The 15,849-nt window shown below is 48.7% G+C and overlaps 6 protein-coding genes and 1 non-coding gene across 7 annotated transcripts; 4 read left to right on the forward strand and 3 right to left on the reverse strand.

Moving 5' to 3' along the window:
• Positions 1–616: 616 nt before the first annotated feature.
• Positions 617–4,355, forward strand: LTR64_004155 (uncharacterized protein; the record flags this gene model as incomplete). The annotated part of the gene is made up of 3 exons (XM_064898503.1): positions 617–2,427; positions 2,478–2,556; positions 3,048–4,355. The coding sequence occupies 3 exons, from the start codon at positions 617–619 to the stop codon at positions 4,353–4,355; spliced, it is 3,198 nt and encodes a 1,065-aa protein (XP_064754460.1).
• Positions 4,356–4,627: 272 nt separating this feature from the next.
• Positions 4,628–5,899, reverse strand: LTR64_004156 (uncharacterized protein; the record flags this gene model as incomplete). The annotated part of the gene is made up of 1 exon (XM_064898504.1): positions 4,628–5,899. The coding sequence occupies one exon, from the start codon at positions 5,897–5,899 to the stop codon at positions 4,628–4,630; it is 1,272 nt and encodes a 423-aa protein (XP_064754461.1).
• A 1,557-nt stretch (positions 5,900–7,456) lies between these two features.
• On the forward strand, positions 7,457–8,894 carry PRS5 (ribose-phosphate pyrophosphokinase; the record flags this gene model as incomplete). The annotated part of the gene is made up of 2 exons (XM_064898505.1): positions 7,457–8,788; positions 8,838–8,894. The coding sequence occupies 2 exons, from the start codon at positions 7,457–7,459 to the stop codon at positions 8,892–8,894; spliced, it is 1,389 nt and encodes a 462-aa protein (XP_064754462.1).
• A 456-nt stretch (positions 8,895–9,350) lies between these two features.
• Positions 9,351–9,443, forward strand: LTR64_004158. The gene has a single exon. It is a non-coding gene; the product is annotated as a tRNA-Pro (tRNA).
• A 561-nt stretch (positions 9,444–10,004) lies between these two features.
• Positions 10,005–11,226, reverse strand: LTR64_004159 (uncharacterized protein; the record flags this gene model as incomplete). The annotated part of the gene is made up of 2 exons (XM_064898506.1): positions 10,005–10,771; positions 10,818–11,226. 2 exons carry the CDS (start codon positions 11,224–11,226, stop codon positions 10,005–10,007), a joined length of 1,176 nt encoding a protein of 391 aa, XP_064754463.1.
• Positions 11,227–11,687: 461 nt separating this feature from the next.
• On the reverse strand, positions 11,688–13,322 carry LTR64_004160 (uncharacterized protein; the record flags this gene model as incomplete). The annotated part of the gene is made up of 4 exons (XM_064898507.1): positions 11,688–12,469; positions 12,516–12,930; positions 12,983–13,176; positions 13,292–13,322. 4 exons carry the CDS (start codon positions 13,320–13,322, stop codon positions 11,688–11,690), a joined length of 1,422 nt encoding a protein of 473 aa, XP_064754464.1.
• A 1,158-nt stretch (positions 13,323–14,480) lies between these two features.
• LTR64_004161 (uncharacterized protein) lies at positions 14,481–15,212 on the forward strand (the record flags this gene model as incomplete). Its single annotated transcript, XM_064898508.1, has 1 exon — positions 14,481–15,212. The coding sequence occupies one exon, from the start codon at positions 14,481–14,483 to the stop codon at positions 15,210–15,212; it is 732 nt and encodes a 243-aa protein (XP_064754465.1).
• Positions 15,213–15,849: the final 637 nt, after the last annotated feature.

The following is a 15,849-nucleotide window of genomic DNA, read 5'->3' on the forward strand; positions in this document are numbered from 1 at the left end:
CTAATGCTTCGTCAAAGGAGCGGACTGTCTGTATTACAGACACGACATCTTTAGCGTTCACACCATACAGATCTCGATGCTCATCATAGAGACCGCACCACTTCCACTGGTTGGTTCGCACAATGGCATCATGCAAGTGAGAGACACATTGCAAGCTCGCCATGTGACCAATCAGCTAAGCTAGCACTATCTGGGACACATGAATTTGGATGAACAGTGAAATAAGCTCCCAATATGCTGGTTGAAGCATGTGCGAATCGCTTGCCACTAAACGTAACTTATCCACTTTGATATTCACGCCAAGGCAAAGACGTGACGGCAAGCGAAGTATACAGCAGTTTGTAGTTCAATAACCTTCTGATCATGGTGTGAAGCCAGGAGGAGCGGCTTCTTGTAGTTGCAGTATCGTAGAAGGTGTTCTGATTGCTTCACCCACGCGTTCATTGGCTGCGAGCGTCTCTACTTTCGACCTCGGTGCTTGAAAAAAGGCAATCCACGGTGGACACTCGCCTCCACTAACGCAAATCAAAGGATTTTTGGAAGTTGTGAAGGTCTTCCGCATATTTGCAGCTTCTACCAGGGTTGTGGTTCAGTTCTTGCTGGCACAGAAAGCACAATGTCAGGCAGGAGCTTAATTAGTCCCTTGAGGCGCGCATGCCGCAGTCAACGGTTATTAAACAATGCCTCGAATTCCAGTCCTCGAGCTGTGTCGACCCGGGCAATATCATCGTTACACGCCACGAGACAGCTAGTCCCACGAACGAGACCTCTTTTTGTAGCTGGCCAACGACGCTCGATATCTGCAGGCGCACGAGGACGATATGCTGACGTAGAAGATACTTTCGATCCTTCCACTGTCGAACGAGAATCCGATGAAGTCGATGTTTGCATTGTTGGAGGTGGCCCTGCTGGACTCAGTGCCGCTATAAGATTGAAGCAGCTTGCGAATGAAGATGGGAATGAAGATTTCCGTGTCGTTGTGCTGGAGAAGGGCAGTGAGATCGGTGCGCATATTCTTTCAGGAAACGTCCTGGAGCCACGAGCTATTGAAGAGTTGCTACCTAATTGGATGGACGAATTGAACGAATCTCGCTTTGAACATGGCACCCCAGCTACCAAGGACAAGATGCGCTTCCTTACCAAAACGAGTGCTATACCCATCCCAGCTCCACCCCAGATGCACAACAAAGGAAATTACATCATATCACTGTCACAATTCGTCAAGTGGTTGGGAGAGCGTGCAGAAGAGCATGGAGTGGAGGTATACCCTGGTTTTGCTGGAGCCCGCCTCCTTTACAACAATGATGGCTCGGTCTCGGGCGTTGGTACAGGTGACCAGGGTATCGGCAAAGATGGAAAGCCTAAGGACAGCTTTGAGCCAGGTATGAACTTTCATGCCAAGGTCACTTTGCTCGCTGAAGGCTGTCACGGCAGTTTGGCTAAGGAGGTGTCCAAGAAATACCAATTACGACGTGACTGTCAGCCTCAAACATATGGTCTTGGCTTGAAAGAAGTGTGGGAAGTGCAGCCCGAGAAATTCAAGAAGGGTGAAGTTTCACACTCGCTAGGCTATCCATTCACGAAGGATGTGTACGGTGGTGGCTGGATGTACCACTATGGCGACAACCTAGTATCTATAGGCCTGGTCATTGGACTTGATTATGCAAACCCCTGGATCGCACCATATGGAGAATTCCAAAAGATGAAGCTACACCCGATGTACAAATCTGTTATCGAGGGTGGGAAATGCCTTGCTTATGGTGCCCGAGCTCTCAACGAAGGAGGCTTTCAATCAATACCAAAGTGTGCCTTTCCAGGCGGAGCCTTGATTGGAGATACTGCAGGATTCTTGAATGTGCCGAAGATCAAAGGAACCCACACCAGCATGAAGTCGGGCATGCTCGCCGCCGAGTCGGCCTACGGCGCGATTCAGAACAACAAAGAAGCCAGCAGTGTTTTCCTCTACGAATACGAAGATAAACTCCGAAACAGCTGGATCTGGCCTGAGCTCAAAGAAGTGCGAAACATGCGTCCTTCTTTTCACAGTCCCCTCGGTATTTACGGCGGCATCATGTATAGTGGTCTCGAAGCCTTCGTCTTCCGTGGCAAGCTACCTTTCACATTCAACCACAAATGCGAGGACTATGAAACAACGAAACCCGCCGACCAATTCCAGAAAATCGAGTATCCCAAACCAGATAACGAGATCACTTTCGACATTCTCACCTCAGTCAACAGAACGGGTACTTACCACGAAGACGACGAGCCATCTCATCTAGTTCCAGCAGCTGGTCTTGACGGCCATGCCGAGAAAGACTATCCGCTGTACAAGGGTATCGAGAACCGCTTCTGCCCTGCAGGAGTGTATGAATACCCAGAAGACGATTCGAAAGATCTAGGAGTGCGTTTCCAGATCAATTCGCAAAAGTAAGTCTATATGCTAGCACAATTTCTCCTCTTGCTAACTTCTGACCTAGTTGTATACATTGCAAGACTTGCTCTATCAAAGACCCGAGTCAGGATATCACCTGGAAGACACCTCAAGGTGGTGGTGGAGTAAGTTCTTCAACCACGATGTTCTCTTTTTCTTCAAGGCTAACACTTTCTGCAGCCAAAATATGCAATGACCTGAGCTGTTCCTCGCTTCCCTTTGCAACAGCAATAAAAGTCAAAGTTCTCGTGCTACGACAGTGCGATGGTAGTTACATAAGACCTTTCACCCTGGACCAATCAAGCGCAATTCTACAAAGCTTTGTCATGTCGGACAACTCCGTCACTGCAGTTCTCCCCGCATGACTGAGGTTATAGGCGCAAATACGGGTGTTTGGCCAGGCACTCGCACGCCCGAGGGCCTGTATCAGAGATGCAGACGTGGAAACTTATACGCTCTTCTGACTCATGGTTGGATTTCAACCTCAGTTTCATTCCAGCTCTCCAGCCACCTCTCTACAAATACCGAACTCAATACAGCGACAATGTCAAACACTGCTACACTCACACGCCTCGAGGAACCTCATATCTTAACGACAAACAACCGCGACATACAGCTGCACGCTACGCCATACAACTCACATTCTCTCCAAGACTTCGAAGTCATTGATACCGATGTTCAACCTCCAGACGATGCCACAGAAGCCGTTCCCGATGGCGGATACGGTTGGACGGTCGTCTTCGCCTGCGCCGCTTTCATCTTCTGGACCAATGGCTTCATGACAGCCTGGGGTGTTTTGCAAACAGCCATGCTTCGCCAGGCACACCTGAAAGTCTCAACAGCCACCATTACCTTTGTCGGCAGTCTGGCGTTAAGCTGCATGGTTGGCTTTGGCATACCTTCTGTCCGGCTCTTCGGTCTCATTGGTGTGAGAAATGCCTGCTTCCTTGCTGTGGTACTTCTGAGCTCGAGCCCGATCCTTACTAGTTTCACGCTGGACAATATTGGCGGGCTCTTCTGTACCGCGGGTTTGTTGTTTGGCATTGGATCATCCATACTCTATACCGCAACCAATAGCCTGCCAATCCAGTGGTTTAGCGGTAAACTTGGGAGGGCGAACGGGTACATCAAGGCAGGTGGCGGTATTGGTGCAACTGTTCTGCCAATCGCAGCTCAAGCTCTCATTGACGCTGTTGGACTTGCTTGGGCTTTTCGTACATTTGGGTTTCTCATGCTAGCGACAATACTGCCCTCGGTGTTTCTGTTGCGAGAGCGAGCCCCCACACTTCAACGATCAACTCGATTGATGGACCTGTCCATGTTCAAGAATGCTACCTTCGTTGCTCTTTGCGTGTCAGGCGCCATAAGCATCTTTGCGTTCTTCGTTCCACCGTTCTTTCTGCCGCTCTTTTCGTCGTCGATTGGCCTGTCTCCTGGCACGGGAGCTGGACTAGTCGCACTCTTTGGCGCTGCTACAACAGTAGGACGAATTGTGTCTGGCTTCGCATGCGACAGTCTTGGGCCTTTCAATACACTAGCCATCACATTACTCACCAATGCATTCAGCATGCTGGCGATATGGCCTGTCAGCACGTCTCTGGCGCCTCTGATTGTCTTTGCGGCGATCAACGGCTGCGCGAATGGGTCTTTCTTTGTAGCTCTGCCCACAGCAATAACGTCGTTAGTCGGGCCGGGGTTTGCTTCTGGCGCAATGAGTCTCGGTACCTCTTTCTGGACACCAGGTTACCTTCTTGGGACGCCTTTAGCTGGTGTGTTGATCTCTTCGACAGGTGCTGCTGAATCTTCCTCGATCGAACCCTACCGAGCAGCTATATTTTATGCCGGGGGCATGGCACTTGGAGGTGGACTTGCTGCGATTACAGCACGCTTGAAGATAGATATGAAGGTGATCAAAAAACTGTAATCAGTTGTAAATAGCAGATTGAGGGTACATGAGGCGTCCGATTCAACAAAAGCCGACGCGAGTAATTTGCCTGTTCACCTCATTGTGCAATCGGATATCGTTATTTGTAAGATTGCCGAATGTGGTATAAGGCGACCTGGGTTGACAGGTCCGGCAAGTGACTGAGTAGGACGACAATAGTCGATGTAGATAAGTATCGGGTTATCAAAATCTCTTGTCAAGAACGTGGATGAGCCGTCGCACACCCATACGTTCTCGCTGGTTGAGTGTAGTTACTGTGGTTTCGCTGTATAAGTCGGTAAAGCTTCTTCTTGCTCACTGATACCATAATTCGATTTTCCTTGTGCTGATTCGACTGTGTTAAAAAGTGCAAATGGACCTTGCGTGCCCAATCGAAACTGCTTGTTCGTCTTTTCATGTCGGAGTATGATGTCGACTGCAAGCCTGTACCCAACGTGCAGTATAGACGTCTCAAGGCTTGCAAGTATCTTTTTGTGGTCATCCTTTAGCCAGTCTTGCAGGCACAAGCCGTCTGCTGCATCCACCAGCCGTCCATCTGTCGGCAGATCGATCCCATTGTTGCCTAAGAGTACTTCATGCTGAGCTAGGATTTCTTCGCCCTGGCAGAGGCGCTCTTGTGTGAACAAGCCGGTTTTTGGTACTGCTATGGTAGTGTGCGTTTTCAACGTCAAGCTCATCTTTTCGAGTAGCAAGGATGGATCTTCTGAGTCGTGTTCAGCCAGTTTCTGTTGTTCCACCGACATTCCTATCTTGAAACGCTGACTTAGTCCAATGTTATGTGGGAGATAGGCAGCAGCTTTGAACGACAAGCTAGGTGGTTTGAGTGCAGGATCGCTACTAAAGGTTGACTTCATCTTCTGTTTGAAGCTTACCCGCTCTCCTGGAGGACGCAGACTGTTGCTAGCCCACGATATGGACGGGAAATCGCAACGCGTCGGCTTCTGATCAGTAGAAGATATAGGGTGACCTTGCTGTTGTCGAATAGTGACGACACGTTCTATAGAGTCGTTATTGAGAAGTCCACTACATTTGACATCGACAGATAATTTGTAGACAACGTCTACACGTGCGTTACGGCCTATGGTTTGATGGTGCCAAACATAGCTAGGTGGCAATACGTCCTCGCCAGGAGCTGTTGTGTTAGGGGACACAGATCTCATCTGCTCGATAGATTCTCCGTCCGCTATTAGTCTGCACGTTTGTGGAATGGTGAACTCGAAAGGCCACTCGAAGACTTGAGGTGGGACATCGTATGGTCCCTCGAAAAGCGTAACGCGATCATCTATCAATGTATTCCTGTATTTGTTTGGTCGTCGTGGTCCTGAGGCAAACCCTAGCCCGGCATTGTTTTGACCCGTAGGGATGTATTCAATCTTGATACTGCCATCGAACGAGATGGCGGCATGCTGTATCGAGCGCTGCTTGATAGTTCTATAGACGACACTTCCGCTGATAGTTTCACCAGGTTCGAATGTAGCAGGGTCGGCATCTAAATACTGTCTTAGTTTGATCTGTAGAGCCATGGTGGGAAAGCTGTGCAAAAAAGCAGATGCAAGGCAGAGGAAGTAATGAGGTCAGCGGAAGAACGCTCGTAGTATCTACGCCATGTCTACCCCATAATTCTTGGCGATTTGCGCCTATCAGCAAGGCTTGGTATGGTCGAGTATTCGATGAGCTCTACTCGGACGTGGTAGAATTATACATGAGACTGGACCAGTTGTAAGATCAGTTCCCTTGCTGCATTCTGTCGTAGAAGGACGAAGTACCCGTACCTTCCCTGGCTGGCCGTGAAGATGACCTTTCCAAACCTGAGCTGCGCCTGCCCGCTTCCAATTCGCAACGCGCTCGACCCCAGAATTTAGCATGGTTGGATTTCGAGAGCCCAGAGTCTTTTCTCAGGTTGCTCTCTCTTCGTCCATGTCTCAGTCACTGGTCTACAGCAATAGAGAGTAATCGAGGCTGAGGTTGGCAAACTCAAGCGTGATGGGGCAGGGTTCTTTCCGTGTGAATTTACCTACTGTAGTAAGTATGCTCCCATCAGATTGTGTGTCAAGAAGATCCAGCACGATAAGGAAACTTCTGTGCAGTGCATCAGCTAACAACTAGCAGTCACCGAATCACCTAAGCAAAGAGAGTACCGAAGGAGATCCATTGACAGTAGTCCATTACTCGAAAGCCATGCAAACTCAGATGCTAGTACAGCCCAACAAGGAGAATCGATGCTGCAACACCACGAGAGTCGACATCTCACCGTCTCGAAAGAGCACACACCTCCACAACCACAATCAGCACATGGTTTTGTCGAACACAATACTAAGCGAGACAGAGACAGGCAGGCACGGGCAGATAGAAGTTGATAACGATACCGTATTGTTCATTGACGATGATGTGGACGTGCGAAGTCTCGAGTCAGTCACATGTCAGCATCATTGCGTCCCAAGGCCACCTTGTCTGTGGCTGGTTCTGGGGTTGGAGTCATTCTGCTTACTCCTTCTCATCATCGCCATGCTAAATTGGAGCGACAAAAGTCGCGATAAGTACCTGAGGTAGATCTAAGGTCAACACAGGACGTCGGGGACAACACTTCGACGCGGTTTGGAATAATGAGGAAGAGTCATTACCTACTGGCTGACATTGACACGTCCTCTGACAATGGATATCGAGGACTTGACATGCCATGAAGGTGGCTGTGCAATATTTGCTGAGTAGCGAATCTGATATAAACGTGTTCAGCGAAGGTGAAGCTTGCAGATGCGATTCACATTAGCACGTGTCTTGGCAGACATTCAGCCGGCAGGATTAGCCGGCAAAAGATTTGACGACATGCAGCTCTTTTTCTCCAACTAAACTAGCAATGCTTTCTTTCTGAAGAACCTTTCACTACCGAAATTGTTACAGATAACTTCAGCAAGTCTCTGCATGGAGAAGATGCACAGTCAAACACAGTTGTTTGGCTATTTTTCATAGCCTCGCTCGGCTCTGCGACCACCTACCATCGTACCCCTCGCACGAACCCGATAAGCAACCTCGAAGCAAAGTTTGTGGTCGCGTGCTTAGTACTATTCTTGTGAAGAAGAGACATGGTTCGCAACATCGTTGTTCTTGGGGGTTCGTCCCACCCGACCCTCAATGACACTATCTGTGAAACTCTGGGTATTCAGCAGGGCAAAGCGCTCTTCTCAAAATTCGCAGTCGGCGAGACACGGGTCGAGATCGAGGAGTCAGTCCGGGGTAAAGATGTGTACATCATTCAGTCAGGAGGTGGGAAGACCAATGATCACTTGGTAGAACTATTAATTGCGATATCGGCATGCAAGACCGCTTCAGCTAGTAAGGTTACTGCTGTTCTGCCACTATTTCCATACTCTCGACAGTCCGATATTCCCTACAATAAGTCTGGTGCACCTCTAGTCAAGGCGTCGAACACTCTCTCAAGGGCCAATACCAATGAAGAAGGCGCTCCTTCATACACGTTCGAAAGCACACCTACGACACCACACCCTGATCGACACGAGAGCCGCGGTCTCAGTAATGGTGTGCACCACCTGAACAGAGCTATGTCAAAGGTCAGCATGGACGAGCTGGCTGATGGACCAAGCATGCACCAAGCCCGCTTCAACAACTACAAAAGAGACGGCGATAGTCCAGTGGACAAAGACTACTTCAACCGTAGTCGTGCTGCATCTACCACTTCAAGTGCTGCGGTGAACAATGCCGCGGTCAACGGCATCAGTGGTCACGATTATGCTCCCAAAGAGTGTACGACTCAGTTGAGCTCGACTGAAAGCTTCAAACCAAAGCCTGGTTATAGGCAATGGGTTGCACAGGCTGGAACTCTTGTCGCTGATCTGCTTACCTGTGCAGGTGCAGACCATGTCATTACTATGGACTTGCACGATCCACAATACCAGGGTTTCTTTGACATCCCGGTTGACAACCTCTATGGACGACCACTTCTCAAGAAGTATATTCAGCAAAACATCCCTGACTACAGAAAGTGTATTGTGGTCAGCCCAGACGCAGGTGGTGCTAAAAGAGCAACCGCAATTGCAGACTCCTTGGGCATGGAGTTTGCACTCATTCACAAGGAACGAAGACCCACTAAAATCACAGATCGACAGAACGCGACCATGATGCTTGTCGGAGACGTCGATGGCAAGATTTGCATCCTGATTGACGATCTGGCCGATACTTGTAATACGATCACTCGAGCTGCGAAATTACTGAAGAACGAGGGTGCGGCCAAGATCTATGCCTTGGTCACTCATGGCGTGCTGTCAGGCGATGCTATTGACAGAATTAACCACAGTGCTTTGGACAAGGTTGTGGTCACAAACACCATAGACCAACGAGATCACCAAAGACGGTGCCCCAAATTGGAAGTGCTTGAAGTCGGCACAGTTTTTGCAGAGGTGAGTAAGCACTGCATACAATACTGTGAATTTGCTAATTGATTGCCAGGCTATTCGCAGAGTCCACTACGGCGAGAGTATCAGTGTGCTATTCCAGTACGATTGATTTGAGAAGTTTCATTTGGGTCTCTCTTTCTCTCCCGACGAGCAAGAGTGGTTATCTGGGGTTTCATACGCTACCCAACACACGAGATAGTAGCAAAACCTAAGACTTGTAGAAAAATGCTCCACCAAGTGCTGGACGAGCTTTTTCTTCGTGCTTTGCATACGTATTAAGCATGAGCGGCGTTATATTTTGTAGTGCTTGTCTTTGACGTATAGTCGTCATTCATACCAGAGGACAAGCCAAAAATACGATCAATTCCCTGATGTTGTCCCTGTTTTGACCTGTCTATCATACACGTAAGCACCATTATGCTGAAAGTTCACCGAACGCAGAGACCTTGCCATGGAAAGGTATTTACACATTTATAAATCATACCCGCCACAATTTTCGCAAAATCTGTCGCACAGATTTCACGTCTTGTAAAAACTTGAAAAGCTTCCCCGCCTGCTTTCCAACGTCTTGATGGTCTAGTGGTATGATTCTCGCTTAGGGTTCACCCAAAAGCATTAGACTTGCGAGAGGTCCCGCGTTCGACTCGCGGTCAAGACCCATTTTTTGGTGATTCTGATATTCGTTTTCACTTTTTTTCATCAGTTGTTTTCCTGAACGTGATTTAGGACTTCGCAGGCATAGATAGCTCTTTCCTGAGGAGTACGCCTGTTGATTACAGCGCAACTCCTTCAGGGTAGATAGATGTGCTCGTCAGGAATAGCAAGGCAGTGCAAGCAAGACGTGGCTCAACTAACAAAGCGCGAGTTCACGATGTGCTTGCTTCTTCAGCAATCATATTGAGCAGTTGATAGCCGGACGTATATAGCATTTGTATTCAAGTATGTTGTTCGTACACAATCAAGTCATGAGCATTTGCAAAGACCGAATATTGCTTCGATGCATACACATCTGCTCGCTTGACCAGCTCAGGCCTAGGTAAAACCGAGATATCTAACAGTGCTGTAACCTCAACCAACTCTCACTGTGAGCCAGCCTGATGAACATTGTCGAAGAGGTCACACAGCGTCCTTCGCCTACTGAACTTCGCTCGCACGCATAACTCCTTGAACCCATTACGGCTTTGAGCAACCAGACTCCACCTTCCTTCCTTATCAAAGCCTAATCACTAGGTCCACCAACGAAATCAAGCCAAGCACCCAGCACAATAGTAGCTATGAGCCACAATCCACCATAACCAGCAGCACCCACAGCATCCACACCTTGAATCGTGCCCCAAACATGAACAACGTTCTCAAGGAGCAGGAAGACACCAAGCACGATAGTACGTCCAATCAACTCCTTCTGACGAGATGTGTACCAACCCCAAACGTTGTGGTATACATGTTGGGCGAAAGTCGCGGTCTCCGGATCAAAGTGGTTGTGCGTGAGCGCGATGCTGTTCGGTCCAGTAGCGGAGGTTGATGTTTCTGGACCTGTCGCTCCTTCAGCAGGCCTGAAGAGGAACTGTGTTGAAGCAATGCCAGCCGGTGCAAGCCACATGCACAGAGAGGGTAGAGTGCGAGCAATGTCGTGAGCGAAAGTAAGGTCGCGCAAGCCATCGAAGTGCTGGACAAGGAAGACAGGAAGGAAGGTGCTGAATGCGAATTGCAAGGTACTGGCGTACACAATCGTCGCAGTGGCACTTGTTGCTAGAGTTGTTACTGGGTCGTTGATGATTATCCTGTTCCTTAGCCCGGCCCTTGCTTTCGTGTGTTTGCCAGCGTGTGGTGCGCTGAGAGGTCTCAAAAGGTAGAAAGGCAGTGCTGGAGCAAGAATCGAGACGGTACATGTTGTGAGGAGGGTTGGAGCTGAGATGAGGTAGAAGTAGTGCAGCAGGATAAAAATTGGTGTCTGGATCAACGTGTTCAGAGACGCGACGTCAACAGCTAGAGAGTCGTTAGCATTGTATTCCATTCACTTAAATACACGTACCATCAAGGCCGCCAAACCAGCAAACCGTGAGAAACCCGATCTTCCACGCGACATAACCTGCCGTCTCGAGGTCTGTGACTACTCCTCTTGAAACGGCAGCAAGCTCAACAGAACCGCCCAAGTTGATAGGAGCTAAACGGCCAGCTGTCTGACCTGCAGCTTCCGCAACAAAACTGATAATGACGGCAAGCACATATTTTGCTATTGACGGCTTCTTAGGTGCATGCGCTGACTTTGCCGGTGGTATTGATGAAGTTCCAGCCATCTGACTGACCGAAGGTGCTTTGCGACGCGTCGCAGCAGGACTGCTTCGCGCTGGTGAAGGAGGTAGAGGAGGTGCAGGCATTTCGCCATTGACGAGTGTAGCAGCTGATATTAGGGACGATCTTTCTTTCGGAGGTCGCGCCATAACGTGAAAAACTGTGAATTCTTATGTGGTGAATGTGGTGAAAGAGATATAGTTGAGTGCTCGATCGCGTGTAGCTTGAAGAAGGCACAATTCTGCTCTGTTTTGGGCCACGGCCATCACGATCAACGTCATTGTTCAGCACCTCAGTCCGCTATGGGTGACCCTAACAAAGCTCTCAGGCATCAATGACTCAGTCGAGTTGGGCTGATCTCCTTCATCTTCGCCAAACAGGCTACTGAAAGTCAATTCTCGCAGGATGTTCTGTGGCAGATGAGCTTGAACTCAAAGCAAAGCATACCGAAAGACTAAGTTTATTCGGAAATCGTATTGCAGTGCTCGAACGCACGCCTGAAGATATGTCGTACACTGCTTTTCCAGAAAGCGGCTACTGTTCCTATCTGATAGCAAGTGCTCAAAAATGCTTCTCTTTGCGTCCAACCAAACTTCGTAATTGATCATGTCTAACCACTCGTGTCTCGGCGAACCGGCCGTCTTCCACCCTTCAAGGATTTCATGCGTCCCAGCAGACCGGTCGGCTTTGTGCTACCCTCGACAGACTCTCCTGTTGTCGTTCTCTCGAGCATGTTCCTCTTAGGACTACTTGGTGCTCGAGCTCGACCAGTCTTCGCCTGTTCATCAAAAGTGATGGCCGTTGGTTCCTTCTTAGTCTCACCATCGAATTCTCGGAAGAATGGGTTGACACCGCTCTCGCTCTGTCCAGTCATGGGACCCGTCAAAGGTGGACTGGCTGGTCCTCGTCCTTCTGGGGAACCCCATCGATCACGATTCGGTCGCACACCTCGAATCTTCTGTGCTAACGACTTCTTTCGTCCAAGTCCTGGACGCTCTTCCACTTGTTGTGTCTCGTATTCGCTTTCTCGGCGTTGAATAGCAGCTCGACTTGCTGGTGCTCCTTCCAGGAACGTGCTCGTTCCGAGGCCAACACTTTCATTGCCATGTATGACTTCTCGCGCATTGGGGTTGTAGCCGAGAGCAGGGTCGGCCTTCACATCCTTTCGATATGGTTCGGCTTCCTCGATGATAGCTGCATCATTGAAATCACCATGAGCCTCTCCGCCGCGTCCATGGAATCGGTCATAGTCCATTTGACGGTTTACTGGTCCAGAGCCACCCATGACCATGTTGACTGAGTCTTTCGGGAACGCTTGCATTGGCGCATACTTCTCTCTCCTTCTGTTTCGATGAGGGTTACAGGCGTCGAAAGGACCATCGTGGTGGAATACTGGACAAATTAGCTTCTTAGTAAGGCGATAGATTGATTGACTTACATCCTGTACCATAAATGCTCGTCACGTCCAGTTTGTCGATGATGTCTAGTTTCTTGTTTGGCTTGGTAGACTTGCTGCCGCTTCTCTTGGATTCGCGGTAGGCACGCTCCCTGCGTTTTCGCTCCTCTTCAGAATCCATGACTGGTTTATCACGAACTGAGCTCTCGGAGTTGCGTCGTGGGCGTCGCTCTCTTTCTGTACCCTTTGACTTCAACCCAAATCTATCCGCGAAGATGTCTAGCCCTCCGCGCGTCTGTTGCCGTATTCTGTCCTCGTTGGAAACAGAAGGTCGATGTCCTGGTGGTTCGGGAAAACCTCTCAATGAAGGATGATCAGGTCTGCGAGGACCAGCGTTTGTTTGCCGTGATCTCATCTGTTGTGGCTCATTTTGTCTGTCATTGATATTCATGGCCCCCTGTATTGTGTTAGCACATGGATGTTCTCTTTGTTGTCTATTTTAGGCATACAAGGCCATTGGTAGTCTTTTCAATAGACTGGTTGGCGGTTCTAGCCATTTGATTGTTCTCGTCCACTCGATTGATTTCGCTAGCATCTAAGAAGGGGTTCGTGGATGTTGGTTGAGGTAAAGGCTGAGCATTAATCGGGGAGGTAAGTTTGTTGCGAAAAGGATTGTTCGACATCAGAGGAGAAACTCCACGGTCTACGTTTCTGGTCAGCATGAAGCAGGATGCAGATATTGCCGAGGCGGGATGCTGGTGAAGTATCTAATGATACCCAGCGACACAATTGGTGGGCAAAACAGAGAAAGCACGTACCAAGTGGTGCCGATGGCTGTACAACAGACATGCTGAAGACGCACTCAGCTATCCTTGGATCTTGTGTTGTTGACTAGTATCCCTGTTTTCTCCTGCAGATATCCTTGTGGTTATAGTGACTTTGTAATCTGACTGAAATCCTGGCCGGTGTCGGTAGTCGCGAGCGTTTGTGTATATCCAAAGCCAGTGACAGTCCTTCCAAGGATATGGTTGCGAAGTGAATCGATGTATACGAAGAGATGCTTGAGTACAAGGCAATATGTTGGCGATGGAGGACAAACAATAAAGAAACTCAAATCAGCAACAGGAGCAGGTGATTTACCCAAGCTGGCGGGAGAGAGGAGGCACAGCAGTGGAATAAGGACGTCAAGTGGACTTCTGCGGAGTTCCTGAGGTTGAAATCGTGCCCAAGAGCCGCCATTTACAAAGGGTCCGCAGGCCGATTTTAGTCTAGCTTTGCGTTGACCCCTGCGACCGCTTTTGTTCCCCAGTTGACTCAACTCTAAGGCGTCTCTCTCGATCGACCAAGCTCACTTGTCTCCTTTCGTGACCTGATCTTCTCTATTCGAAACAGTCACCAAGCATCTTTCCTTGTCTCCTAACCACTCAGTCCTTATCGATTGACTGCTGCAAAATCGTTCCCTGGTTACAGCCAAAAATTCTGGCCAGTACCAATACCACTACGACCAAAAATCAGATGGAGATACTGTGGATCTGGGCAGACTTCCAAGGTTCGCTTCTACCACCAAAGAAGTCACGATTGGCGTCTTCCAGGCTCTCTCGGCACACCACCAGCGCTGAGAAGGTCTAATGTGGACCTCTGAGCTTGTGATTTCTCTAAAACGCCTTGTACGAAATGGTCGAAAAACTCCTGCTATATGCTCGAACATCTAGTCCAGCTTCGAGCATCAAGATTCGATTGTCATGATCCTTGCTGCCAGTCTCTATGCTGATAGTCTAAGAGAAACACGAAGACAATGAGATGTACCAGTGGGGAAGCGCACAATGGTAGGACCTCTCGCTGTGTTCCTGACGCATATAATATGAGATGCTACAACCATTATTGACTCGCCTCCACCCTGCTCATTTGTATACTAGTCCAGCACTATGCCCTTCGCTATCGCAGGCACGTTGTAGATATGTTTGCTTCTAATATGGATAGATTTCGTGTCAGCCTTCGTTCAATACAATGTCCACTATTAAGCGAGCATCAACACGGTACAGGACTACTCGCCCAAACATACCATTAACTGTCGAGAGAAAATCTGTCGAGGCACGAATCGACGACCATCTTATCATTCAACTTCGTATCTTCGAACAAACTGATCTCGAACATGCTCATCGACTTCGAGCTCAAGTGGCAGTCATGGCCAACACATCCACCGGAGTCACTGACGCGACTCTCGAAGTAACTCAGAACTGGATGAATCGCTTCCTCGCTCCCAACGACAAAGTCACATTCAACTTCATGATATGGGCGAAGCAGGACAATGCCCCCTGGGAACATGTCGGCGTGATCGGGAGCCACATGCTAACGCCTGTACCACGTATTGGATACATGTTGCGCACCGAATGGTGGGGCAAGTCCATCACCACGAGGGCGGTTCAAACCTTTCTCAGTCTATGGTGGACTTTAGAGCGCAAGGTAGTTGAGATAGACCTCAACGATGCGCAGCATGAGCACGACTTTCACCTCATTCGCTTAGAGTACGACCAGGACGAACAACTAGTCCCAACATATACCGGCCAGTGCAGAGATGTGAAAACGGTGTCCGAAATACTGATAGCTGAAATCGAGGAACGCAATATTGGAAGCATTCGCGTGGTGCAACGATCTGGGTTTCAGTATCGGGCCCAGGAAACCATTTTCGAGAATACCAAAACTTTTATTCTACACGACTACACCATAGCTCGGCCTTGATGCGAGGCGGAAATGGCTTGCTAAGACTTAGGCCGATTTTATTGGTAATAATTTAGCCACATTCTGTCAAACAGAAGCAAGAAACTTAGAACAGTAGAAAAGAGAGGGGGATAAAAGTGCAAATATTCGATGGCCACTTCGAGCTGGCAGTATACTCCAACTACGACGAAGCTCTGTACGTCGAAACGATGCAATGAATGAATACGCCCCATATGCATAAGCAAATGTATTGTGGCACCTCAAATTGATTATAAAATGAATACTCAAAACCAAAACAGACTATGGAAGAAATCGAGGTGAAGCGGAGTAATGTACTTTCAATTTCAATGTACAGCAGATTCGATAATGTACAGCAGATTCGACCACGCGCAATAGATGCCGTGCGATAACGTGTTGCAAATGCTAATGCTCACACACATTGTTACAAATCTCGCAGGGATTGCCCTTAGTATGCTTTCATCTTTGTACAGTGCAGCAGAACCAACACATATGCACCACTCTTCATGCATGATATGTACCGATTTGAACCCCCATCAATGCTATCTCGGCCGTGATTTCATAACTTTCGATAGAATTCTAGATTGGTGCTGCCAAGTCTGACATATCGTAAGAACAGGTGTTTCTGGCAAGATTAGGA

The sequence above is a fragment of the Lithohypha guttulata genome, assembly GCF_036872675.1.
Source record: "Lithohypha guttulata strain CCFEE 5908 chromosome Unknown scaffold_3, whole genome shotgun sequence".
NCBI lineage: Eukaryota > Fungi > Ascomycota > Eurotiomycetes > Chaetothyriales > Trichomeriaceae > Lithohypha > Lithohypha guttulata.